The following is a 27,454-nucleotide window of genomic DNA, read 5'->3' as shown; positions in this document are numbered from 1 at the left end:
GGTGAATGGTTCCGAAATAATATGATTGAATAATTTGAAATTTATATGTATTTGTACATATAGTTTCCGAACAAAATGATCCAGTTGATAAAAAATAAACTCATATTTTAAAAAAGACATAGCTTCGATTCTCGTTATTGATATGAGAACTATATTAATATACAATATAAAAGTATCTTTTTAAATATTAATAGAATTTTGACATCTATCTTTTCTGTGGTTTCTTAGATCTAACTTACATAAACTTTTATGTATAAAAAAATAGCATACCTCTTATTTTATACCGATATCCAATAGTAATGAATTATCATGTAAGAAAGTATTGATTTTTATAATAATTATCTAATAAATCACATATTTAGTAATTGTTGTTAACTATTGGTATAAAACTTTTTCATTAATAACGTAATATAATTAAACACTCCCTCTCTTTCATACATCTGTAATATACTTTTTAAACTTTATAAAAATCTGTAATTTTTTTTTTTACAAATAACTTTTAATTTATTAATTGAATAGTTAAAATCTAATATAAATAATAAGTTATTGAAAGAATTAACCTATATATAACTAGTGTTGAGGTAAGTGGATTGAAGTAATTCGGTGTCCTATGTACATATAGAGAGAGAGGCTTTAAAGCTGTCTTTAAATTGGATGAGCATGGTTTGTCTCCTAATTATGCTGTTGGTGGTGTTACAAATGGCTTGATTTAGAGGTCATCGATAAGGACAAACTCGTAGGCGTCGTGTATTCCCTTATTTTGGAGCCACAAAGGCAAATAAATCTTCTCTCATTTGAGCTTCGTAGGAAGATAAAGAATCAAGGGTTTGCTAGCAAGTGGGAAAACCTCGCTCCAATCAATGGCTGCACCGCCAAATTGCAGGCTCCAAACCATGTTGCGAGCTGCGGTGCAATCTGTTCAGTGGACTTACAGCCTCTTCTGGCAACTCTGTCCACAACAAGGGTTCGTATACTCAATTTGTTTTCTCCTATGGTCACACACTTTTGTAATTTTTATAAATTAAGATTTTTTGTTGTGCATATCTAAGGGATCAAGTTTATTTTATATGATACGTGATGATTTTTTAATATGATAGGATATTGACGTGGGGTGATGGATACTACAACGGAGCAATCAAGACAAGGAAGACGGTTCAAGCAATGGAGGTTAGCACTGAAGAAGCGTCTCTGCAAAGAAGTGAACAACTAAGAGAGTTATACGAATCTTTGTCTGGTGGGGAGACAAACACTCAAACTAGAAGACCATGTGCTGCGTTGTCGCCTGAGGATCTAACGGAATCTGAATGGTTCTATTTGTTGTGTGTTTCATTCTCCTTTCATCCAGGTGTCGGGTGAGTCCATTATCACCTTCAACTACTTTTCCTTTAAATCTTTGAAAATTTGTTGCCCTTTCCCCTTTCTCTTTTTAACTACGTGTCCATGGATCTTTCTTTTTCATGTTTGTTTTTATGGGGGTGGGGATCCATGGACATGCTAGCTAGATCATAATTAAAGTGAAGCACCTATCAACAACACACCCTACTAGAGTTTAGATTCCTTTTGTGATCAAAGACTCTCTTCTCACTTGATCAAATAATGCTAGAGTTGTACGTGCCATAAGAAAATTCAGTTTCTACTTTTGGGACTAAGTAATTTTTTGTTGTATGTACCTTGTTTTAGGTATCAGACTTTACCGTTGAAAATTATTTTATTATTTATATATATATTTTTTAAAAATTTAATCATGTTATGTAGTAAAACTAAACCCTCATACTGAACTTATATTTGTAAAATACGTGACTTTACCAATGGAAGATGTGTTCTTTTCTCATTTTAAAGACTCTCAAATTATTCATCTACATATTAATATGAAATTCTAACTTTTCAGAGTGATCGATCAGATAATATTTTATTATAATATCTTTCTCATTATCACATGACTTCTTCCTCATAAACACTTTTTTCTTTTCTTTTAATTTTTAAATAAATTATTGAAACTATTACTTATTAAATTTGTCCTTTTAATTACCGTCAAATTCTTACACACATATTTTTTTTTCAAGGGTAACTTAATCTCTCAAGATATTTAAAATATAAAAAATAAACCTCCAAATTAATCCTTGAGATTTTATGAATCAAACAATTTAATCCTAAAGATTTTAAGAAAACCTTCATTTGTAAATAATTTTATATACATAAAGTTAGATCATTACTTATTGCCAAAATAAAACATGATTCACTTGATTTTTTTTGTGAAAACTGACAATGAAAAATGAGATTTAAAAAAAAAAAGACAAATGAATGAGACTTTATCAAGTTAAAAACTAATAAAGAATTTTTAAAATCTAAGGAACTAAAACATTATTTATCTATATATAACCTTGGAAGGTAATTTAGGTACTTGCTCGAAGAAATAACTTGTGCCCACTATTTTAAATTCATTATCATATTAAATTTCTTTAAGTTTATATACTTTTTGAATGTTGCTGTAAAAAAAAAAAAAAAAAAAAAAAAAAAAACTTTTTGAATATTTTTAAATTTTAACTTATTTAGTTCATTTAAGTCGGTGGAGTGGAGACTCAACTTTAGTTAAAGCAAATGGAGAAAGAATTTTGCAATGATGATTTGAAGCATTCAAAGCAAACATTTCCCCCCTTTTTTCCACGCTTCATTTTCTTTTCCAAATTTATAGGCCACAGAAAATAAAGTTACACCAATTGAATTAGAAAGTCAGAGAGATGCTGTTGTTTAACCCTAACTTTTCTTAAAGCCAATTGAAAAAGGGATTTGCTATAATTGATCCGCTCAATCTTTCAAGCAATATTATATTTTTATTTTTTTAATATATCAATTCGCCTTTTTTTATGAAAGCAAATGTCAATAACAGCCAGATCTAGCACTTCCCTCCCACTGAAACAGAAAGGCAAAACTGTTGTATAGCAGCTGCAAAAGTTTAATACATTTGTTGGTACATTTATCTTTTTCTTTGGTACATTTCAAAAGTTTAATATGCGGCTGCTTGTGCTAACATATCATTTCAAAACAATTTTCTTCGCTCATTTGTTTTAATTAAAAGTTTAGTCATAAGATTTTGTCATTAATTTGATCACATAAATCTTGTTAAAATAAATTATATAGTTTATTTTGATGAATTTTGTACAAAAAAAATTTATTGACATATGTTACAGATTATTAGAATTATAATGAATTATTTTCATAAATATAAATAAGATTCTAATCTCTTTTAAACCCCTTGAATTATTCTCTAATCAAAAGTTTCTTGATGGCATGGAAGTAGTCAATTAATGTAGTATTAAATGTTGTTTCCAAGTAATGAAAAACACTGCTCTCACACTCATGAGGAAACTCATACCGAGATTATAGATATTTTTTCATAGCACAACCATTCATGCATGTTTTACTTTGTGTGCTTTAGTGTGCTTTAACTAGATTATATATCTCTAACCTTGTTGTAATTTTGGAAAACTCTGCTTTTTATATTTGAGTTTTGGTACCTCTCGTACTTATTATATGTTAATTTTGCTGTTCCAAAAAAAAAAATTGCATGTTTTACTTACTGAGAAATGCTAAAAGTTTCTGTAAATTAATAAGCCAGCCTACCAAAAATTATAATTAAAGAAAAAAAATGAAAGAAAGTAGAGAAAAGGAAAAATATTATGTAATCTTTAAAAATTTGGTTGAATATAACGCAGGAAGAAAAAAAATATTATTATTTTTGGAATAAAAAAAGCACCCCTAATGAACAGAATATATAATATTAATTTGGAAATGATTGTTTTGAAGCTCAAAATCATGTCAAGCTTCCGAGGCATAATAATCGATTATTCAAGATGGATAATGGATTATTCAAAGGAAAGAACGAAAGCCAATTAGAATCCATCAGAAATTGAGCAAGGACAGTGAAAAGATCATTTCCTTTAACATTAGGATTCGTCACAATCACAAATATCTTTTTGCAAACTAAAATAAAAAAAATAAAAAATAAAAAGTGCACTATATATAACAAAAGAAACCATGTGTAAACCTAAGAATCCCACATTCTTTCAACAAACAAAGCAAAAACGAAAGGGAACTGTACTCCTTTACTTCAATAATCTCATCATCATTTTTACTTGAGCATGCCATGCATGTCAGTGTGTCACAATCCGAACTTCCCCTTCACACACAATTCAAAACAGAAAAATAAAAAGTAAACAAACAAGTCCTTCATCTCAACCTCTGCACCCTCTTCAGCCTTCTTTTCACATCCTTGTATATCATTCATTCATCACGTTACTGTGGGGTCATATTCCTTCTTATGAATTGTAATCAGAGATTCTAGCAATGCTTCGAACTATCTTTCCGTACACTCACCACATGCAACACCACGTCCTCCTTGCACGTACACAGTAGCCTCGCATTTTTTCATTGCAGAGCAGGACCACTGTTCATGAACCACTCGTCCCATTCATGGCTTCTCTTTTTATTTTCAAGGTTAGTAGCAAGGGACAACTTAATTTTCTGTGTTCACATTTTAAGTTAAAAAAATATATATAGTTGCTCTCTCTCATGCCCCCACTTTCTTCCCAAATTCGGGGTAGGGCACTTTTTTGCGCGGGCCCCACAGAAACTTATTGTCTCAATTGCTGTTGTTTCTCTTCCACTGTAGTCTATGTCTTGCATACATCAATGGTACTAATCAAAGATGGAGTAACTATCACCTGATAAAAAAATATGCACTATGATCTACATGCATGCTCCAATGTTTTGGTGCACATGCAATCTAACTTCAACATATTTTTTAGCTGTTACATATCTTTCAACATTTGAGCCTTTTGTTGAGTGGGACAGACAGTGTTCAAGGGATTGGAAAAGGAATAATTTCTCATCATGCTAACTTATACAAATGAGGAGAATATATAATTATAAAGTACTAATACTGAAAATAAATTGAGTAACTAACACGTGGGTAACTAACTAAGTTAATTATTAGTTGTTATACCCCCTCAAAGTGGGAAACAGATTAAGGATTTTCAGGTTGGAAAGTCAGGTCTGAAAATGTGTTGCAAGTAGTTGTGGCTTAGTTAACAAGTCAGCAATTTAATGTATTGATTTTACATGAACCTGCTTCAATTCGGAGGACTGAACTAATTAATTTTCTTATAAGGTGAATGTCACTTTCAATGTGTTTGGATCTCCCACGATGAGCAGGATTTGAAGCCAGATGAATAATTGACTGGAATTATGAAATTGAAACTAATTTGAACATTGAATATAACATATAGTGTAAATGATTAGAGGATTATTTGGACAACTCCAATGGCTGTGTTATTGTTTGGTAAAATAGTAGATTTATTTGTAATTGTTGAGTAAGAATGAAAATTTGTCAAGTTGCAACAAATATGTGCAGTTGCTGCAGAGTCTAAAATAATCCAATTGCACTTTCTACTTTAAACTTTCTATCTGGTTAATTAGTTCTGGTTTAAACTTTCCAATCAACTTTCCCTCACTCTCATCTTAGCTTAATAGTTTTCACTAAACGTACCCTTTTCATTTGGGAAAGTGTATTAGGCGTCCATGTTTGGATGATAATTAAAACAGTTATAGGAGATATATAAATGCATGTATAGTTTCTTAATTAGTTTCACCCAATATCCAAATGCTCTTTATCTTTAGACAAAACTATGATGATTTAATAAAAGGAAAATTACTTTTATACAGACATTTTACATTTTAAATTTTGTTTGCACATATACTTGTTATATATAGAGAGAAAATGTGTATTGAGGAGTTCATTTCCTTTGTTTTATCCCTTAATAGTATAAGAATGATGAAAATTTTGATGAGAAAAATAATTATGTGTAAAATTAAATCAATTTTGTTATTAATTATAATTTTTTTTTATTTCATACAAGTGTCATAAGATTTTGTTTTAAAATAATCTAATTCGATCAAAAAGGTAAGTAAAGTCTAACAAAAAAAGATCAAATTCAAATATTGTCTATTTTAAGTTTATCACATTAACTATTTGTGCTTAATTGTTTAATTTGTTATTAACTATAGTCTAAACACAAAGATTATGGAAATATTGATTAAATATACTATATTAGGTATTTTTATTACTTAATACAAAATTATTAAATTAATGACTTGTATATACACGTGTGTTTCTTTTTCATTAAAATTTTTCATATTTTTATCTTTAGCTGGTGTTCTAAGCCAATAATTAATAATAAAAAAATCAGTATAAATTCAATGCATGTAATTAAGTTTTAACGCAATGCATATATATTTATTTTGAGAAAATAGTTATATGTTTTAAAAATAAATAAAAAAAGTTGTACAGAATGCTTTTTAAACTTCAAAATAAATGAACTAATACGCATATTTTTGTCTAGAAGATGTTGCAACATTGCACAGGTGTCATGCATGTTATTGACTATCAAATTCTACACGTGTATGTTTTTGTTTATATATATAAGCATTGTTAGACATATAGTAACTACATATTGACGTACTATATTTAAGGTTGCCCGGAACGGCATATGCGAGGAGACAGCATTTATGGCTCAGTGGTGCAAACGAAGTAGACAGCAAAACATTTTCAAGAGCTATTCTTGCCAAGGTAACGTAAGATTCACTAGCTACAAGTTTACTTAGATGGGTAGAGTTTGCAGAACGTACTTACTACTCACCAAATTATTTCACTTTTATGTTTATCCATCACTTTTGGGCACAATTCCCAGGCACTGCAGGGACACAGAACAAGAGAACGAGGAAAAGGCAACATATTTTTTTTTCTTCCTAACTCTATGATTGCAATACAAGATATATCTAAATACATAATTCTTTTTTCACAACTTAAAAGAAAACTACTGCGTATATATTAAAGTTTCTTTTCAAATTCTGGTGAACGTTGAATTATTTAATATTTTCCATGCATGAAGCTTCGCTTGCTAACTAGATTCTCTTCTCTCTCCTTTCTCAATGACGCCAAAATCTTCCACGGCCAGAGTGCTAATATACAGGTAACTTTTTTTCCACCTTGTCCATTTCTAGAAGGCATAGGTTAAATAATACATTTTTCGTTTCTTAAAACATTATTTATTTATTTTGGTATTTATAAAGAATATTTCATATATAGTTTAGCTGAAATACATATTTTTTGGTTTCTAACGTCAATAGATAATAAATTCTATCAGGCAATAATATGACAAATACTAGCATTTTTTATGACATAAAATACCTCCTGTAAAAAAAATAACAATTATTATTTTATAATTCTATTTAAAAATTTATTTTAAATTTTTAGAGATACAAAGTTACTAATTATTTATCATAATAAAATTTGTTTAATATTAAACAATACATAAGATGCAAACTTCTTACTTAATACACAATCAATATAAATATATATATATATATATATATAATACATAAATCAATGGAAAATAAAATAACATTAACAAGTGTTGGGAAAATAAAAAGATACCATTTTATAAAAGGAGAGAAAATCACAATAGAATTAAAATTTTCTTTTCATTATTAAGGAATATTCTCCATAGATCATAGGAACAATCTTTCTCAAAAATTTAACAAATATCAAATAGGTAAATATCATCTTTCAACTTAAGTTTTCTACATCGAAAAATTCTCTATAAAAAAACTATTTACTTATAGTTAATAAACTAAATAATAATATTAACTAATAAGTCATTGATCTAAATGATACTAGACTCCATCTTTTTAAATAAAGTCTCAATTTCATATCTTTTTAAATATAGTTAAAAATGAAGACTAAATTAAATGTGGTCAGTTAGATTTGTTAATAAAGATTAATAATTAACAAAATCAATAAATAATTCATACCAATAACATGTTTATTAAATAAAAAAACTAATTTATCTATCTTGCCATTATTATTGAATAATTTTGTAAGGACCAGTTTTTATAAAACATAAGTCATTTTGTGTCATGCAAAGTGCAGACAGTGGTGTGCATTCCTGTGTTGGAGGGCGTGGTTGAGTTGGGCACAACGGATAAGGTAATTAAAAAAGAAAGAATCCCTTCTGAGTGAGTACGTAATATAAATCATGCATGCATGTTTGTGTTTGTTGAAAAATGATGCATGCATGCATGCCCTGAATAGGTGGAAGAAGACCTCAATTTCATCCAACACATAAAGAGCTTCTTCGTAGAGCAGGCTTCCATGCCGAATAAGCCTGCATTATCAGAGCACTCCACTTCCAATCCCACATCATCGTACCCTGCCACTGTGGCAGCGAATATTCCCAACGAAAAGGGAGAAGGTAAAATGAATGCGGAAGCAGAAGCAGAAGCAGTTCGTAACGGTGGTTTCATACCGAGCGAGTTGATGGAGTTGGACCCGTTTGTGGAATTCAGCGTTGGATCACCTGGAGATGGCTCCAACCACTTGGATTCTTTCCCCACAGAGGACTCAATGGCACTGTGTTCAGCAGGCTTAGAGCACCTTCAACTTCAACTACCACCACCTTCAGGTAATTACACCATGTCTATGCCAACAAATTATACTTTTATTTTCTTTATCAAATATGTAAATTTTATATTTTTATTTTATTATACTATTTTAATTTTAAACTTTATAAATTATATAATTTCAACTTCATTATTAAAATTATAATATTAGTCATAATTTAACATTATATAAATAATATAATATTTAATATTTAATAATATTAAAATAATTTTTACTATTGATTTTCATTTCTATCTAATAAAAATAATAAAATAATATAAAAATGTAATAAAAATATAAATATAAATTAGTTTAAATATTATTAAAAATTAATTATTATATCATCTATTTAATGTTAAATCATGATTAATATTATAATTTTAATTATTAATAAATGAATATTTAATAATAAAAAATTAAAATTATAAATTTTATAAAATTAATGACTAAAATTACAAAAATTAAAGATAAAAATACTAAAATTACAAATTTAATATCATTAAAAGATTAAAATTATAATTTATAACTTAGATATTAAATAGATTTCCTTATCACACGTCATTCTTTTTTAACTTTTCATAACTTAAACAACTATATATTCCTTTCAATATAGTGTATCTTAAAAAAAAAAAAAAAACGAGTTCCATACATATATCTTGACATTTCATCCCATTAATATTACTACCAACTTTTACTATTACTATAATTTTTTTAAAATATATATATGTCCAAAAATAAAATCTCTTACATGTTTTTAAAAGGAACTAGCTAGCTCCAAGGGAGAGATCTTAATGAACATAATTCTTAACAAAAATGATAAGTAACTCCGAATGGAGTTGCCTTAGCATTTCTCATTATATAAGCTATTATCATAAAGTATTTTTTTTAATGACAAAAGACCTTTATTAAAATACTTCAAAATTAGTAATGATTTTTTTTATATGTATTTTGGTGAAATATCAATAAATTAATATATTATTAAAAAATACTAATATTTTTTTATTAATTTTTAAAGTATTAAATATTTTAGGACAAGTCAAAATATCAAAAGAAACACTATTTATATACGTTACATAATAACAAATAGCAACACGTGCCTCTAAAAGCAAGGCATAAAAACACACCTACGAATGCATCATAGAAATTCAAAGCACTAATAAAACCCTCCAATGGTCATGCCAAAATGAAGTGTCCCCCAAACCTCCCAACCCATTGAGTGTGGTGACAACAGTTAGGTCGAAAACAATTATTATCTTCTTTAAGATAATTGATATATCAACCCACCACTGTGTACATCTCCTTCCTTTCTTATCTAAGGAACCAACTTCCTTCTTATACTTATTTTGTAATACCCTGTGCCATAAATCATTTTCTCTTGATTCATTCTCCATTTTCATTTTCCAAATAATGCTAAGTTATATGCTCTTTTAAAAAAATTACCTCTAGACCACCCCCCCCCCCCCTTCTCCAAATTAAGAAACTTGTTTCCAAGCACCCAACTCCCCATCCGTTGGTGAGAAAATAGTTTACAAAATTTATATTATTAAAGTAATATAAATGCATTGTAAATAGTCTTCCAAAAGGATACGGTTGAATGTTGAAAATGATAGATATAAATTCATAATCTTTCATCTCAGGTTAAATTTACATGCTTGAAAGTTGAAAGATATAAATACATATGGAAGGATTATTTACCCGCTGCATAAACTTGCCCGCAACCTTTTTTTTACTCAAAAAAATTAATTCATTTCAACAATAATAGTATCATAGATATAGAAAGGTATCTAATCAAAAGTATGGTAACCAATATAAAATTGTGATGCTCTAATTAAAAAATAGTTACACATTTAGTTTATCTCTTAACAAAATTTATCTAAGTTTGAATAATGTAACAATCTATCTTTATTCACCATCTCTATGCATGCATATCAGTGCAACATATATATTTTGGAAAAACTTCATACTTTACATATCATTTTATTTTAAAGATATTAAATTCATTTCTTCATATACCCTTTTTATCAAATTCAATATTCCGAATATTTTTTGCACCAACATTTAATACTTCATAGGTTATCATAAAAATAAAAATTATTAATGTTTATGACAATTACTTACATATCATATTGAAAGCGAATTTTATATATTAAGGTGCAAAATCATTATATAATATTGAAATTAATTTTTTTTATTTATCTCTTATTTTTCTGAATCAAATGTGTGTGATAGATAGGTTAAAAATCCTTTTAAAGTGAGTTTACTAATTTCTGAGTGGTGGGAGTTGGATAAATTGTACGAGGTCCATGTATATCCTCATAGCAAAAAAAAAATACATATTAAATTTAGTATATTAATATCAAATTATACTTTAAATTACATCAAGAAAGGATATAAACAAATTCAGTTTAGAAAACCTAAAAGAAACAAACAAATATTTCTTATTCATTTGTTGCTTAATGTATATATGTTGCTTTGTAGCACATCCTGCTCCCTCAGAAAACCTAGCGCAAGGTGACACAGACACTCACTATTCTCAAACAGTGTCTAGCATCCTTCAAAAGAACTCCGGGTGGTGGCCAGACTCGCCCTCCGTCAGCCACCTCACCGACTCCTTCCAATCAGCTTTCAACAAGTGGGGCTCTGGAGTTGACGACTATCACCGCCACTTTCAAGTGGCGGTGGCCGACGTCACCTCCCAATGGCTCCTCAAGTACATTCTCTTCAGTGTCCCTTACTTGCACGCCAACCGGCACAAGGGGAAGGTGGCGGCGACACCCTACGAGACCAGCCACGTGATGGCGGAACGCCGCCGTCGGGAGAAGTTGAATGAGAGGTTTCTCATTCTGCGGTCGATGGTGCCTTTTGTAACCAGAATGGACAAGGCGTCCATTCTGGGTGACACCATCGAGTACATTAAACAGCTGCGGGAGAAGATTGAGAGCCTGGAGGCACGTGAGGGGCACGCGAGGAAGAGGAGGGTGAGGGAGGTGGAGGTTTCGATCATAGAGAGTGAGGCATTGTTGGAGGTGGAGTGTGTGCACAGGGAAGGATTGTTGCTGGATTTGATGACACTGTTGAGGGAGTTAGGGGTGGAAGTGATAATGGTGCAGTCTTGGGTTAAGGATGATGGGTTTTTTGTGGCGGAAATGAGGGCAAAGGTGAGGGAAAGTAGTAACGGGAAAAAAGCTAGCATTGTGGAAGTGAAGAAGGCTCTTAACCAGGTTATACCTCATCATGAACCATACGCACTTGTTTCCAATGAGCCATACACACTTGTTTGCAGTGATCATTTTTAAAAGCAACATATATAAATGTGCGTTGGACTTGGGATGCATGCATGCATTGGCACGAGGATGAATTGAACAGTGTATGTGTGTGTTAATATCGAATAAGTTTGTGTAGAAATTTAATTCATTTTATGTTTGGTGTACTAAGTACATTAGATCATGTAAAATATCATGGACTTGCATGGAGGGGATCGAGTGCCATACTCGTGGTTGTCATCTTTTAGTTGGCCCCTGCATGTAATATATTTTCACACTTCTAGGCTAATAATGTTGTGATAGAATGATCGTGTAAGGAAATTGTTACCGTGAACATTGATTATGTGCGATATTTTGTTGTATTGAATATTGGATGCGTGAATTCTTATCTAGTTGTGATATCAAATACATGATAATCCAATGTATTTACCCATTATATTTCATAATAAATTACCATGCTAATAAAAACTTATATTCATACCAGTGTTAGAGATGAATTTAATTACTACTATACCAACACTTTTCTTATTTGTATGACAAATATAATTTTTTAATCATATCTTCAATAAAAAAAATTTATATTAAATAATATAACAAGTGACAAATTATATATTAAATAATACCAACATTTGTTTAAGGAGTAACTGACTAATCCATTAATTCAGTAATTTGATCGAATCAATCACTTGCTTTTTAAAACACTGATATACATAATATATTTAATATCCATAAGGTTTATAAACAAAAAAGCAATACAGTTAAAAATAAATCGAAATTCTTAGCATAATATTTAAAATGGCGTTATCTGATGTTGCTGCGTAAATGAATTTCAAAGACCTAAACAAGAATCAAATTAACTTTAGATCTTAAGAAATATTTGAAGGCATATATATACAAAAGAAAGATATTGAGAAGGAATTTTGAGAGGACAAACTTGGAATTGAAATAAGTTATTTGCAAACGTCTCAAAGTTGGTTGAAAGGAAAATCGACTTAGGAAGAATGTCAAAGGAATTTATTAAGTTGAAAAAAGAATATATTTTATTCATTATCTATCCAATTTGTTTACAAGTAAATTTATGTAATCTATTTATTACAATAAAAATAAATAATGTATCAAATCAAATTTATTAATTTAATTTTATGAATGATTAACAATACATTCATTATTTTTCAAAATTCATTATATTATAATATGAAATGTTCATTGGATTGAAATATAAAAGATTATTGTGATATTAAAAAATGTTTTGTAAATTTTAAAAAATTATGTAAAAATGTAAATAGATTGAGTGAATTTTTTCTTTGAATAAATTAAATGATAAGATTTTTAAGTAATTTTTTAATGAAATCAAATGAATTAATAAATTATTTTTATTCAATCCATTATAATCCATCACAAAATTAACCACCATCAATTTATTATCTCTAGAATTTATGTCAAAAAAAAAAAGAAAAAGATGAAGAATGTCGAAGGATTGCAGGTGGGGTATTACTAGTGGCTAAATGATGTTATGTATATATGTATAAAATTCTGTGGCAATTATTTAGATAGAAAGTTATGCGTTTGTGTATACATGTCAAAATCCTAGAAAATAATCGTTGGTAGAAATTATTTTTTTGAGCAAAATATTTTGTATTTTTGTTAGTATATTTTATAAATACCATTAATAATACTTTTGTTACATTTATTACATCTTCACATTGATTACCGACAATTGAAATTAATTAAGAACATATTCCACCTGAGGAAACGATAGTAATATACTTTAACTCTAAGATATTTTTTAACATATTTCTTATCAACTGAAATTTAACATTTAACTAATCCTTGTACATTTTGAAAATTAAATTCCTTGAGGGTGGTGCAGACTGTGCTCTCCAGACTCCAACCCATTACATGTCACCGATGAAAAGCACCCTTGGCTACCTGTGCTAAACAATAAACACTAAATCTTAGTAAATTACTGTAGAATTTCATCGCAACCTCCATATTCGTTGAGTTAAACTGTATGTGTTCTCTGTCGCGATTTTCGTTTTTCCTAATGGTGTTTTCTTTTTTAATATAGCAGTAATCCTCAAATGCGTAACATTTCTTACCAGGCCAATATTTGTAGTATAATATAGTCTTGGTCCAAAATGTTGTCTAATAATGACATCCGTGCTTAACAATCTCAAATCGTAAAGAAAATAGAAGGAAACATTAGCTTCAAGCATGAGTCATATTTACATGTTTTCCCTACCTTAATTTGAAGTGGAGGATTTCATTCGTCTGGTGTTGTGTTCATTGCAAGGCCTTTTATCACATGTCGACATTGAAACCTGTAAGGAAGCCAGGGATGTAAATCATTCAAAAGTAACAACGAATGATATGAGGGTCATACATTGGAGGGAAAAAGACTAGATTAGAGACTGCATCATTAGAGGAAAACTATATGATTAGTAGATATAGCATAGAATGCTATTTTAGGGAGGTCACAAATGTCAAACAGCAAGGAAAATTTATGACCCCTGGAAAACTGTAATGATTAGCTTAGACATAAAAATCCCCACTGTACTACGAATTTTTGAAAAAAAAAAAGATAGAAAAAAGAGAATGAAAGAATTGACTACAACTATAATATGTAAAATGAAGTATATCTGAAGGAAAAGGAACATGTTTACTGGAATTTCACTTCCAACCAACAAACCTAAGTCAAGACTGGTAAAGGAATAGGCAATTTGAATTTGGTAGGTAACATCAAGGCAATTCATCTATAAAAAAAAAAATTATTGTTATAAGATGCATATTCATAACTTGTGAAAGATACCAGATCAAATCTTCTGAAGTAGTGGCGGCCACTTCCTGATCCTGGTTTCGGCACTTAAACTGTAGCCCGAGAGGCACAACCTATAGTGGAAATGCAGTTCAGCTTCCAGGAACTCATGAAACGATACCTCCCAAAAAATTCACTTATAGAATTATATGATGAGATCATAATAGGCTGCTAGTAGTAATTAGTAAACAATATTTATAACAAAAATGAGCAAAACTAAAGTCATTGACAAATAGAATTTATGAATTATATTAAATACAAGTCGTACAAGGAGTTTGGAAGCTTTCAAAGAAAAGCAATATATCCATCTACAGTGAAGTTGCTTATTACTGTCTAAATCATCTTAAGCCTATCATAGTGCCAGGAAAATAATTGTTTGAGTTTCATAGGAAATCAATATGTATAACGACAACAACAGTCATATAAATAGCTTAAGATATTAGAAGGGAGAAAGTCTGGTCTTCAGTTGAAATTGAATCAATTCTGATAAATGATGATGATTTTTATGAAGAAATATCAATATGATATGATCTTTATGGAGAAATGTCAGTAGTCTTAAAAATAGTTTGAGCAGAAAATTGACACAAGTTTCACAAGGTTCGATCCCCTTATTAATGTTTTTGCAAAAAATAATAATCACTGTGTCTATCTGTGACTGATGAAACAAAATGAGTGCCATATACACAGCAATTGCCATCTTCTTTACCAAATAAAGAAATCGTGAGCATCACAAATGCTCCACTAACAAATACAGCACACAGTTCAATATGAAAACAGAAACGATCTCATACTTACAACACTAAAAAACACAATCATAAATTCAATATGTCTTCATACTCTATTTTACCTTTCTGCTATACCTAAAATCACGTTTAGGCAGAAAATGCATAGGCTGATTGAAAGAAGAAGGGGCCTTAATTAACACAAACAATCTGATAGGACCTACACAAAAGCAGGTAAAGTATAACAGTGGCATTATTATAGGACAAAGCAAAGCAAAAAAATTAGGAGATAATATAAAGAAAATTCAAAATTGGTCCTTCAAAAATGCAAAGTACATTAAGTTGGTCCAACAAAGACTTTGGACATCAATCTGATACCCCAATGTTTAATTTAAATGAACATAAACTTGGTCCTTAATAGATGCTTTCACACCATAAAAGACCAAAACATGGAGGACCAACTTTAAGGCTCATGTATCTCTAGAGGACCAATTTGAGTATTTAATCCCCATATTAGACCTATTTGGATAAACTTTTTCATAAGCATTTGAGAAAAAAGAAAAAGAAAAGATGAACTGAGCATCTCCCACAAGTTAAAATCAACCTGTAGAAGCTCTCTCATTTAACTTTTACAAAAGCTGAAAGTGATTAAGTTGATCCCAATTCATTTTACATTCTGATTTTGTTTTCCACCAGATAATTATGGAAAAACAAGACCTTAATGTTTATGAAGTAGAAAAGTGAATAAGTACCCGGATAGGTGACAGAGCCAGCACCCTTTGATATCAATGTCCGAATGGCCTGTTAAAGAAAACACAAAACATAACCTCCAACACTCCTTCCTCTCACAAAGAGCACATAGCATCTTAATCCGGAACATAAAAATATCAATAAGGAACCTTTCTCGAAAGACCCTCAGCCGCTTTACTCCTAGCAAAATCATCGGCAACCTTCGAAACATCAATCCCATGGGAAAAATTCAAGACATAAATATGCTGCGGTCGAAGCGGGCTAGCTCCAAGAGCCAAAACGACACCGTCTATGGCGGGAACCTCGCTGATCATAATTTTAAAGGCAGTTTGCATGTTCGAAAGCGAATTCATCAACTTATCCATTCTTTTGATTCCCACCTTGATATCCCTCATTTTGCTAACGTGGTTTCTCCGAAACGATGGCTTCACTTCAGTTCCCAAAGCCGTCTCCTGAGGTTAACAACAAAGACACAATAATGAGTTGAAATTTGAAATTTGAAATTTGAAATTTGAAATTCAAAATTCCACGCAGAATTATAACATACCAGCTGCTTGTACTCCGAATGCATTTCGTCAAATTCGACGCTCATATCCTGCACCGTGCTGCATAAATTAAATGAAGTGAACACTAAAAATTGAAATTGAAGCGATCGAATTAACGTGTTTGGAACCATGATTGGGATTATTTGTTAATAAATAATAAAGGAAATTTATTTGGGCGTTTTGAAGTGAAGGAAAGGACATACGAGGGGATTTGCTGGTGCATGTAAAGCACGAACCCTACGACGTCGTAGATTGTGTGAAAGATGGTGGAACCGTCCAAGGCATCTGATGCAGTGTAGATTTCTGCGTAATCCATCTCCGCCTGTGAGTTCGTCATTGTTTCCGTTCTGAAAGCTACGATTCAAAAACACAAGACCCGCCAATCAGTGGGCTCGGCTACCACCTCATATTGGCCCAATATAAAAAACAAGCCCACTTTCTGGGCACGAAGCCACGAAGTTAAATAATAAACATAGGTTAAAAAAAAGTGAGAAAACAAGTGGATATAGAAAAAATTGAATGATAGTTGATTTTCTTCTTAGCATAATATAATTCTGTTTGGGTTAAAATGCAATAACCACTTGTATGAATATTCTTGAAAATATAATGCTAGATGACTAAGACATTGTTGAGTATACACCAAACGTGGAAAGAGAGTTTGAATGAGGTAATGGCCTAGTACGAGTTATATAACGAGTGTAGTACAAACTTTGGATTTGGTATTCGTCCAGAAAATAAAAATAAAATAAAAACATAGTTATTTGATTTGAAGAATATTAAATATGCAAATTAAATAAGTCGGCCCATGTAACCTTCCAAAAAGTAAGTTAACGTTTTTATTACAAGCTATAATCTATTTTTTTCGGTGTATATTACAAACTTTAATCTATTGACTCGTAAACTTGAAGTCCCTTACTCATGTAATTCTCAAGCATGCAAGCGCCTTCCAATGTTTAATTGTCGTCCATAATAACATTCTCATATGAATGAATTTTCTCTAATGAAATTTTAACTTGATTTCTCTCCCGTGAAAATCGCTACTATCAAAATCTCATGTCCCTTTTTATATAATTTTAAATTCTCTAGTTTTAATTAAAGAACTAAAGTTTCACTGGGCATAATTGTCACGTAAAGGGGTCCAAATCCGCATTTTCACATAAAATGGCAGCAACACCATCCTCCACCATTTCCAAGCTCAATGTTTCTTTATCACAACTCCTATATCCGAACACCTCATTTTTATATTACATATGACGTCTACAACACGATAATTTCCTGTACAAATTTCAGCTGGAGCTACAACTATAACCTAACTAAATAGTTCCTAAATCCATAAAACAAATTTCTTCGGGAGAGAAGACGAGGCTTATGAATCAGCTACTATCGTGTATCCACAGGCCGCATTTAGCACCTCCTTACTAGCAACACTAGCTAACCTCGATATACGCGCAAACTAGACTGTAAGTCTGTAATGTCCCCGAAAAACCAAGCTTCCTGGAAATCTTTCAACAATAGGCAGTTCTTATCAATTAACAATATCAGAATTGAAATATCTGTGCACAGAAATATTTATACTACTTACCAAATGCAAATGCTGACCAAAGCTACATCCTAGAGGCTCAAATTAAATGGCACAGGGGAGTGACAGCATAGCTTTTCCAGAAGTTATACCCCATATCGTCTCAAAGCATTGCTTAAGCTTGGCATTACATTATATGCTTGATACGATCTTCTAAGTTCAATAATGGAACCGACCTGGACCGCCAAAAACAATTCAAGCCAGGCAAGTTCAGCAAGCACGAATTTCTAGCCTGATTGATTATTTGGTATTACCAATTGAATGCAAAGTACAATTACAGGAATTCTTCTGGCACTTACAATAATTAGAACAGATGTAAAACCAATAGCAAATCCAGCATTTATACGCCGTAAATAGTGGTCAAGAACACTTGATGTAGTTGCCAAAACACTTAACAATAGGCCCCCTGCAAAATTTTCACAAGGCAGTGTATTAATATCAATTAACAGGAAAAATATTAGATTTGATAAAAAAAAATAAAAATAAGCTAAAATTACACATTCACCAATAACGTACCCCAAAATCGTGTGGATGCCTGAACCTTAGATAGGTACTCAATGGTAGCTTTCCCAGGCTTTATGTTTGGTATTCTTGCCCCCATCTTATTTAAATAATCAGCAATTTCCTTTGGCATGTTAGCCTGTTCTCAATCCACATGAAAGACCAATTACAAAATATATACAAATCATTCCGATACTTTTACATAGTAAGGAAAAATTTTAGTGATGCATCAATTCAACAGATTTACAATAAACGCATTTTCAACTTTGTTGAAAATTAATAGTCAGAATAAGCAGCTCGGAATCAGATCAATGCATAGATATGTAAGGAACAGATTTGATATCTTTTTCCTTGTTCCATTCCCTATTCTCAGTTGAAACCTAAACAGTCTACAACATTACCATGGAGACAACCACTTGGCTCCATACAATAGTTTAGTTTAGGTTTACATTTATAGTTATATAATGCAAATTTTGGTTGGAATTTTTGCATAATTTGGACCTAAGTATGTTTTGGCAAATAAAATTTGAAATTATGGATTACATCATGACATTTTGAGACTTAGCACAGAAACTTGGCCAAAACTCATTTTAGTAATCAATGGTTGTTAAACAATTAACTTTTCTGAGATGTTTTAATTTCAGACCAGAATCTGTCTTCAGACAAAGTATTTAAAATATAATGGTTGCCTATTGCTGCACACCTGCACCGTTATATTTAATCCATCTACTATCCCTTCACATATTCTTGTAAAGTAAAACTAACAGCTTAATATAAAATAGAATGTAAATTAATATAATAACAGCAAAGAGACACTTACAATATCAAATATATTGAACAGGAAGACAAAAAAGGCATATATGGAATAGTAAACCCATGGCTCAGCACCAACAGAAGTTTCAGGGTTCAACATTTCCTTGACATGCTCCCAAAAAGGTGACCTCAGCAGACTGCCAATGAAACCAAGTTATAGTAAATAAAAAAGAAACATCACTTTTTTATACAAGATGTGGCAAGCATCAGACAAACATGTTTCCTAACAAATAGAGAGAGAAAAGCAGGCAAGCTAAGGCACCAAGATTATATGCATCAGAAATTTATAGACAAATTTACTAGCAAAAACTTCAATCACCAAGGTTGAACCAAGAATACCAGTTGAAATGCAAAACAGTGAATACTGACCTTGCAAGAATGCTTGGAAATGCCAAGAGGTAAGAGGTGGTAAGAACAGGTTGCATCCCCGCTGGATTAATATTGAAAGGAATATAGGGCTCCACTTCAGTAACAGGTGATTGCTCCCTGTTTCAAATTATAAGAGATGAAAGTATCAATTGTCAACATCAGTATACTCAAAATATCAATTAGGGTGCGTTTGATAGAAGATAAAAAAAATTTCATGTTCAGGAATCATAATTCCTAAAAATAACTAAAATTTGTTTGGTTAGTCATAAATATTTTTAGTAGTTAATATGTTTATTGGGAATCAAAGATTTTTACTGCATTAAGTGAACAAATAAAGGTAATGAGATAATTCTACTGCATTAAAACTTTCCCCCAATTTGGGAAAGTAATTTTACCTCCCCCGTGAGAACCATTTTGTGGGAAACCTAGGTAACAAACATCCAGGAAAACAATATTTCCAGGAAATGTTATTTTTTAAACAATAAACCAAATATGGGGAAAAAACATTCTAACTTCATATTCCTATGAAACTAAAACGTCCCATGTACCAAACACCTGCTTAATTCTATCAGAAAGATATAGAAACTATCTGGATCTGCCATGATAAATAAGGGCAATAAAGTCTATTAAATATATAAGCTAAGTCCAACATAAGTTAACATCCAAGCCAGAGATTGAGCAAAGGACAATCAAATGTACTGTTTTCAGTTTTCTCAACCAGAGGAACAAACAACTTTCCTCGTGAACAACCACAATAGAAAATGTTAAGAATAATGTTTTACATGAGAGCAAGAGAATATCAAAACTCTAGTAACATCTACATTTTCAAGGAGAGCAAGGTTCAATCGTCTGAACAAAGGCAATGTGATTACCTTGCAGCAGAAGCAAGTTTAAAACCATAGTATTGAAGCTTTACTTTCCTACAACCTTCAGTTACTACAACTGCCCACATAGTGACGGTGGTGAAGATACCCAATACTGCAAGCACATATGGCCACCAACTCACAGCACTCACTGTAATATAATGAAATACAAATCAATAAAGTTGCAAATGATTACATGAATAAATATAATAATAGTGCCTTAGATATTTTGACCTTATTAAATTAGTATAACACTCTTGTAAAAAAAACTTATAAGCACTATTGTAATATTATCCTAAGTATACATACTCTACGCAAAACTAATTGCAGCTTTTCCATATTTCAACTGCTATCTAGTTCACATAGATACGGTGGTCAAAACAGTTGGCAATGCAAAAGCTCCACCAAAATTATTTGTTCCTCATCTTTGTGGTCCTTCTTTTCTTTTATTTTTGGGCATATATACATAAGCTTGAGATAGATTTTGTCATCATCGAAACAAAATCAAATGAATAATTGAATATGCATCTCAAAAGAAAACTGTGTGCTTGGCTCAGCTAATTTTATTTTAGAGAATAATTGCTTATTTTTTGTCTGCTTCCTAAGAAAGCTCAGGAAAAATAATAGACTGAACTTTGAAAAAAATGTGTTCTGTTTTCACTTTTAATTACAAAAAACATCACCTTGTTTTCATTTCATTTTCTGTTTTAAAAAAATTATTTAAGAAAACTTTGAAAACAACTTATTCCCACTGATTCATGTACAAACTTTTGAAAACAAAGAGAAAATAAAAACATTTTCTTAAACCACACAGCTCCTAATCCCCCTTAAACAATTGCTATCAAACATGCTGTTAGTCAAAATTTTAGTATTGTCTAAAACCCAATTTTTGAGATATCAGACATGCTACTTTTGTATATTAAACTTTAAGCTTGAGAATGAGGGACATAGAGATGAGAGATGAGGTAAAATTTCAAAAGCCTTATTAGCATCCAGACATGTACCTGAAAGCTGAGTAAGCATTTTGTATAGTGTCTCCATATATCCCGTAAGTATTCCTACGCATATGATAAGAGATGAACCTTGACCTGAAGAAGGCATCATCAATTGAATGATTAAAGCAGACATCCAAGGTCTGATGCGTCTTTCAAATCACTTAACTGACTCAAGCAAACGGAATGAATCAACATTTTCCAACCATTTGCAGTGTGGCAAAGTGATAACAATGAAATCAACCAGATCAGCCAAAATTAGCATTGTCAGATTAATTATGATTCTAGTGTTCTTCCAACACTTCTACAATTTTCAGTTTTACCAAACTAATAACATGATCTAGGTATGTACTAAATAAATCTTATTTAAATATTTATATCGGGACAATTTACTCTTTAAAGTTCAAATTTTGAATAAAATCTGACTTTAAATCTGTAATTTGAAAATATAATTAAATAAAAACGTAAAAGTAAAAAATGGGAATGGGTGAACAAGGTGGGTCTATGCCATTAACTTGGAAGGACAATTTTCTCCTCTTTATTCAATTGTATAAACAAAATACTAGGCTTTTAAAAAATACAGATTGCATGCCAAGTGAATGAATCTTTCTTCTACATAATTTACATTACACACTTCCAAGGGTACTATGTAGCATGACAAATTCAATCAGAAGAATGGAAAATGCTCATGTTGCATATAGCAAATAAGTATCTGTTAATTACAGTTAAAGTTACAAATATTCTTGCACCCGGTAAAGATATAAAGCTCACAGATGTGAATAATTTTTTGACACATGCAAATGAAATTTGAAAAATCACAAAACTTGAAAAGATATAACCCTTCTTGGAAATTGCAATGTAACATAGGAAAAACCACAAAATCAAATGAGTAAAAACTCACTAAATGTCATTTATAGTTCAAGATTATACTAGTCCAAAAATTATTACAAATACACGGTTGATATTTGTTGGAAAGTCGCCATAATTGCAGTCACCCCTAGCCCATCTTAATTTTGGCCTCTTAGCAGATTTCCTTAATAGCAGCCCTAAGGGAGGTTTTTAGTCCCGCATAGCCAAGAGATATGATTTGAATAGAGCTTATAAAGCTTGAACAATCGCCACCTTATAAGTTGGTTTTGTGGGATTGATTTGAGCCTTAAGTCTAAATTCTATGATAATATCAAAATCTATCCTAAATCTATTGTGAGGTCACCCACATTGCCACACTTCGAGCCCATAGCCCTAAGCCTAAGGTGTGTTGGAAAGTCAGCTTAATTGCAATCATCCCTAACCCGCCTTAATTTAGCCTGTTTTCTCTCTTCTTAAAAAATTCCTCCTTAAAATTTCCCACCATATGCTTTGGTTATAATTTAAAATTTAACTTCCACAACTCCAATCAAAGATGATAGAGTAACAGTTCTGTGATAAGAAAAATACCAAATCCAGATTCTGATATTGTATCACATATCCATGTAATAGTCATTGCACCACAAACCAACAAAACAGTTGTCATCATTACATGCTTGACCCTGCATAAAGTAGCAAACATTTTAGCAAAAACAAAAATATCTAAACAAAGAATTTGCGCAAGAGACCTTCCACTGAATTTAAGATTCCGTAAAATTATGATAATCAAACAAAGGGATAGAGAACCATATTATACAGCATAAATAAAAACAAAATTTAGGATAATAATTTCATAATGTGCAATGATATTGAAAAAAAAAAAAAAAAAAAGTGTGATTCCATAATGTAATGAAAGCCAACGGCACTGCTATGCCCACCAATCATTAAGATTATTTATTTTCAAAGACATATATTGAAAATACAATATATGGAAAATCACCTATTTAACCTTGCTTATGATTACATTGGTATTTCAATTATTTGTTAGATTATAGAAATTTTGCCAGAAAAATAGTCTTCTATACAGATTACCTATAACTGGCAGCATAAATTGAATATGGAAGTGAGTAGCAAGAAACTATTAAAGCTTCCACAATTGCAAAGCCAAATGACATCCACCATCTGAAATGTGCATAACAAATGAGCAGCTTATTGGTTGAAATTCCTTAAATCACAAATCAGATAAAAGAGATAAAGAAAAACAATGCGTAGCTAGAAATTAGCTCACTGCTCAAGATGGATAAATAGACCCACATATAACTCTTAATCTTCTCGTACCCATCCAGACCTTCTTTCCGTAGCTTTACTAGTGAAGGGACAACATGACAGAGTACCTGCACATGAATATCTTGTATAAATGCAGTTCATATATAGAAGGCCAAAACATGAAATCAAACATACACAACACAAATGGGTATCTGGTCCAGATCCTCAGTGCTCTTTAGTCTTTACAGCCAAGAACTTCACAGTAAAATGAATAAGAAAAAACTATTTCCTTTCAAAGATACAATTTACAAAAAATTTATTTTCTTACATAATCTAATGTACAGAGAGCAACTTTTCCAAAGACCTACTTTGTTTTTAAAGAGGAACACCGCTGGCTTCCTATGTATCAAATACTTTTATGGGGATGATAGATTATTAACACGCAAGCAAAAAGATCAAAGAACACCATTGGCTTCCTATTTGACATCCTTTGGCCTTCAAAGTAACAGAAAGTAAACTTTTGCATCAAATATCTGTCCAACAAGCTCAATATACCTGCATAATAATGGACGCTATTATCTGAGGACTGATTCCCAGCTGGAAAAGAGATAGCTTGAGCTCAGCGGTGAAGTCACCAAGTTCATCTGCCAGAAGCTACATGAATGACTGTTCACATCTATAAACTCAGAGAAATATCCAAGCAAAAAATTGCTCTAGCAAAAACACTAACACAATGGTCCAAATCCAAACTTTCCTTCTCACAAGCCACCTTGAGCCAACACCCAGTTTGAGATCAAATATGTAATCAGCTCAATGCAAATTTGTCATTTAACCCCATTAGAAAATTCACCCAAACTTCCTAATTATTTTTTTATTTAATTACCATTTTGGTCCCTAAAATTTCATCAATTTTACCTTTGAGTCCCTGTAATAAAAAATATTCCATTTTAGTACCTCTACATAGTGTTTTTGCTTTTTTAATCTCTATAATTTCATAAATTTTATCCTTTAGTTCCTATAGAATTAGGTGACAAGAACTAAAAGAAAACAAAAATGACATGTACAGTGAATAAAATGGAACATTTTTAACTATAACAAAAGGGTAAAATTAATGAAACTAGGGACCAAAAGGTAATCAAAAACTTTTTCTCTTCCTGCATTCAACTATGGTCCTTTTAGGCTAGCAGGGGTTTCAAAATGAGTATCACTCAGTTACCATTTGCCAATGAGAATAATAAACCGCGGCCATATGTTGCAAGAGCTACGAAGTTATATCAACGCACGGTAACTAAATGTCAGCAACAAATGGTGCAACCGAACTTACCAACAGAAGACCCTGAAACAAAGCTCAAGTAGTCTTGCGGTATCAACCTTCTGTCAAACCCAGGAAGAGGAATAAAATAACCAACGCGACTAATCACAATCAGCACACCCGTCACGAACAGCCTCCTCCGAATCTCGCTCTTGAAAAACGACTCAGCGGCACCGTTAATCACCGACCCCAAACGCACAAAGTTCAGAAACCTGTTTCTGAACATTCTAGGTTTCAATTCCAGTGTTACAGAGCCGTCAGCGCCGGGCGAGGACGCGGCCACCGCTTCCCCTCCGCCGCCGCGACTCGCCGGAAGAACATCCTCGTTCTTCGGAGCCTCGACGCGTACATAGTCGCTTCGGAGGCGGTCGGAGAAGTTAACCGAGAGAGTCCGGTTCGGCTTGGGTGCGTTGAATGCGGGGATTGCGAAAAGCGAAACCCTAGCTCCATTTCCGTCGGTGCATTTTGCGTATCTTCTTCCTGCTACGTGAAATAAGAGGCTACAATGGTTTATCATTTGAATAAAAGCGATAACGTGCGGGAAACGTACCTCTGAATGCGTTGGGTCTCGTTTGGAAGCAGTGTGGATGGAAGTGATTAGTGGAGAATCGCGTTGCTTCCATGGTTGAGTGGGAGTGTGGGAAACGAGGGAGGAGAAGACGGGGTTTGTGGTTTGTGCTTTAACAAAAATTAACAATTAAATCCTCATCCGTGGCCTGGATCCTCTGTTTCGCGAACTATAGATACATGGTTTCTAGGGCATTTTCATTGGACCATGTCACCATGTGTCTGCTACTCCACACGTGGCTTGGGGTGATTGCTTCTGTAGGAGTTCAAATCATACAATGTCTGTTTTTTAACCAATTTATCTCTTACCAATAGGGGAAAAAAAAAAAACAAACAAACAAACAAACCAGTCGATCTTAGCAACGAAATTTTTTATAATTTTTTAATTAAAAATATTTTTATTTTCAATTAAAAAAAAATTAAATATTTAAATAGGTCTTTAATCATTTTATTTTAACTAACAGGAAAAAAATACTCTGCTTGTATTATATTAAAAGAAAAAATAAATAAATAAATGAAAAGAATGAGAAATTATTTAAAAAATAAACCAAAAAATAAAATGATCTATGTAAAAATAGAAACTAAAAATAGTTATTGAAGATAATATTCTCTTTATGTATTAGTATAAATATTATATATTTAATATTTAATAAATTTATTTATTATTTATATAATTAAAGTGAAATTCTAATTTTGATATGAGAATAATACTTGAAAAAATTACACTACTATGTGTAAGTTTGTTAAGAAATTATACACGACCATAAATATTTAAGAAATTCAAATAATTACTAATTATATTTTGCATTATTGATAATTTTCCTTTATATTTCTTGGTGAAGTTTTGTTGCAAATTTAGAAACATTAATAAAATTAGGATAACTATTATTATATCATTGAATTTTGGAAGAATTTTTTATGTTTGTATAAATTTTATATTTATATATGTGTGTGTGAAAGATTGAAAAAAAAATCCCTTAATGGGCATGAAAGATTGAAATTTTTATGCTCAATAATAAAAATGGTTTTGATTATTTAATATTTAAATAATTAAGATGTTACGAATCAGTCTTCTTTTTAATAAGTGACATTTAGTATCTTAAATATTTGCTTTACTTTTTTAATTAAAATTAGAGCTTTGAAATTTTAATGTAGCATTAATGCTCGAGAAAATACGTTAGGTATACTATAAAAAAATATATAAATAAAGAATTGTTTTTATTATAAATTATTTTGTTCAAGTATGCTTAACTAGTAAATGACAAAATCATAGATTTTGAAAATTTTGAATTTAATATTGAAAATCAAAATTTAAAGATGGAAAAAATCTTAATTTCAAATTCAAAAGTCATGAAAATACTAAAGTTAGTATAGAGGTTGAAAATTAAAATTGATGTATGAGAATTTAGATTTGATTTTTAATATTATTATTGTAATCTTTTTTACTCTTAAAAAAGGATAAAAAAAAACCATGAGCGTGTCATTAATATAGTTAAATGGATTGAACCTCAATCTAGTGGAACAGTGCATAATATGTATAAAATTGTAGATTTTAACCTTGTTATTGTCATTGTACAAATATACAATAAGATGGATTGATTTAGAAAAAGACAGTCGATTGAAATTTATAAAAAAAAAAAAAAAAAAAAAATCGGTTAAAGTATGTAATTTGAATTTTATTATTTTAAATTTTTATCATTCATTAAATGTCTTGTGTAACATTCTAAAATTCAGATACAATATTATTATATTAT

The 27,454-nt window shown here is 31.0% G+C and overlaps 3 protein-coding genes across 8 annotated transcripts; 1 reads left to right on the top strand and 2 right to left on the bottom strand.

Annotated features, from left to right (window-relative positions):
* Nucleotides 1-587: 587 nt before the first annotated feature.
* Nucleotides 588-12,127, top strand: TT8 (basic helix-loop-helix (bHLH) DNA-binding superfamily protein). Its single transcript, XM_083059333.1, has 7 exons — nucleotides 588-964; nucleotides 1,098-1,352; nucleotides 6,529-6,625; nucleotides 7,014-7,028; nucleotides 7,988-8,044; nucleotides 8,150-8,519; nucleotides 10,976-12,127. Exons 1-7 carry the CDS (start codon nucleotides 861-863, stop codon nucleotides 11,791-11,793), a joined length of 1,716 nt encoding a protein of 571 aa, XP_082915459.1. The 5' UTR covers nucleotides 588-860; the 3' UTR covers nucleotides 11,794-12,127.
* Nucleotides 12,128-13,477: 1,350 nt separating this feature from the next.
* Nucleotides 13,478-17,112, bottom strand: LOC109817849 (non-structural protein). Of its 4 annotated transcripts, none has more exons than XM_020383195.3 (8): nucleotides 16,796-17,112; nucleotides 16,595-16,652; nucleotides 16,197-16,499; nucleotides 16,050-16,098; nucleotides 15,423-15,517; nucleotides 14,570-14,649; nucleotides 14,003-14,081; nucleotides 13,478-13,694 (listed from the first exon to the last, which is right to left on the bottom strand). In XM_020383195.3, the coding sequence occupies exons 1-7, from the start codon at nucleotides 16,927-16,929 to the stop codon at nucleotides 14,024-14,026; spliced, it is 777 nt and encodes a 258-aa protein (XP_020238784.1). In that variant the 5' UTR covers nucleotides 16,930-17,112; the 3' UTR covers nucleotides 13,478-13,694; nucleotides 14,003-14,023. The 4 variants fall into 4 exon arrangements, with proteins under 4 accessions (XP_020238784.1, XP_020238783.1, XP_082915458.1 ...); XM_020383194.3 differs by having other exon boundaries at nucleotides 13,478-13,689; nucleotides 16,796-17,109; XM_083059332.1 differs by having other exon boundaries at nucleotides 13,478-13,689; nucleotides 16,595-16,642; nucleotides 16,796-16,915.
* A 629-nt stretch (nucleotides 17,113-17,741) lies between these two features.
* SCY2 (SecY protein transport family protein) lies at nucleotides 17,742-25,841 on the bottom strand. 3 transcript variants are annotated; one of them, XM_020383192.3, is made up of 14 exons: nucleotides 25,684-25,841; nucleotides 25,146-25,613; nucleotides 24,377-24,465; nucleotides 23,870-23,949; nucleotides 23,648-23,737; nucleotides 23,147-23,238; nucleotides 21,722-21,805; nucleotides 20,727-20,868; nucleotides 19,855-19,971; nucleotides 19,493-19,622; nucleotides 18,688-18,811; nucleotides 18,471-18,577; nucleotides 18,175-18,347; nucleotides 17,742-18,094 (listed from the first exon to the last, which is right to left on the bottom strand). In XM_020383192.3, the coding sequence occupies exons 1-13, from the start codon at nucleotides 25,754-25,756 to the stop codon at nucleotides 18,258-18,260; spliced, it is 1,686 nt and encodes a 561-aa protein (XP_020238781.2). In that variant the 5' UTR covers nucleotides 25,757-25,841; the 3' UTR covers nucleotides 17,742-18,094; nucleotides 18,175-18,257. The 3 variants fall into 3 exon arrangements, with proteins under 3 accessions (XP_020238781.2, XP_020238779.2, XP_020238780.2); XM_020383190.3 differs by having other exon boundaries at nucleotides 25,146-25,616; nucleotides 25,684-25,834; XM_020383191.3 differs by having other exon boundaries at nucleotides 17,742-18,086; nucleotides 25,146-25,616; nucleotides 25,684-25,834.
* Nucleotides 25,842-27,454: the final 1,613 nt, after the last annotated feature.

This window comes from Cajanus cajan, chromosome 6, assembly GCF_000230855.2.
Source record: "Cajanus cajan strain Asha chromosome 6, NIPB_CcT2T_4, whole genome shotgun sequence".
NCBI classification, from domain to species: domain Eukaryota; kingdom Viridiplantae; phylum Streptophyta; class Magnoliopsida; order Fabales; family Fabaceae; genus Cajanus; species Cajanus cajan.
The sequence above is the reverse complement of the archived record's forward strand: the minus strand, read 5'-3'. Positions and strand labels throughout refer to the sequence as shown.

Bases quoted from the DNA above. Each gene is read 5' to 3' on its own strand.
- LOC109817849 (XM_020383195.3), bottom strand. From the start codon at position 16,929: ATGACGAACTCACAGGCGGAGATGGATTACGCAGAAATCTACACTGCA. The intron at 16,653-16,795 runs GTATGTCCTTTC...TAATTTATGCAG, and splicing joins ATGCACCAGCAAATCCCCTC to CACGGTGCAGGATATGAGCG. The intron at 16,099-16,196 runs GTTCCTTATTGA...TTTCTTTAACAG, and splicing joins CTGAGGGTCTTTCGAGAAAG to GCCATTCGGACATTGATATC.
- TT8 (XM_083059333.1), top strand. From the start codon at position 861: ATGGCTGCACCGCCAAATTGCAGGCTCCAAACCATGTTGCGAGCTGCG. The intron at 1,353-6,528 runs GTGAGTCCATTA...ACTATATTTAAG, and splicing joins TCCTTTCATCCAGGTGTCGG to GTTGCCCGGAACGGCATATG. The intron at 8,045-8,149 runs GTAATTAAAAAA...TGCCCTGAATAG, and splicing joins AGTTGGGCACAACGGATAAG to GTGGAAGAAGACCTCAATTT.
- SCY2 (XM_020383190.3), bottom strand. From the start codon at position 25,756: ATGGAAGCAACGCGATTCTCCACTAATCACTTCCATCCACACTGCTTC. The intron at 24,466-25,145 runs GTAAGTTCGGTT...AGCTTCTGGCAG, and splicing joins TGTTTCAGGGTCTTCTGTTG to ATGAACTTGGTGACTTCACC. The intron at 19,623-19,854 runs GTCAGTATTCAC...TTTCATTGGCAG, and splicing joins TTTCCAAGCATTCTTGCAAG to TCTGCTGAGGTCACCTTTTT.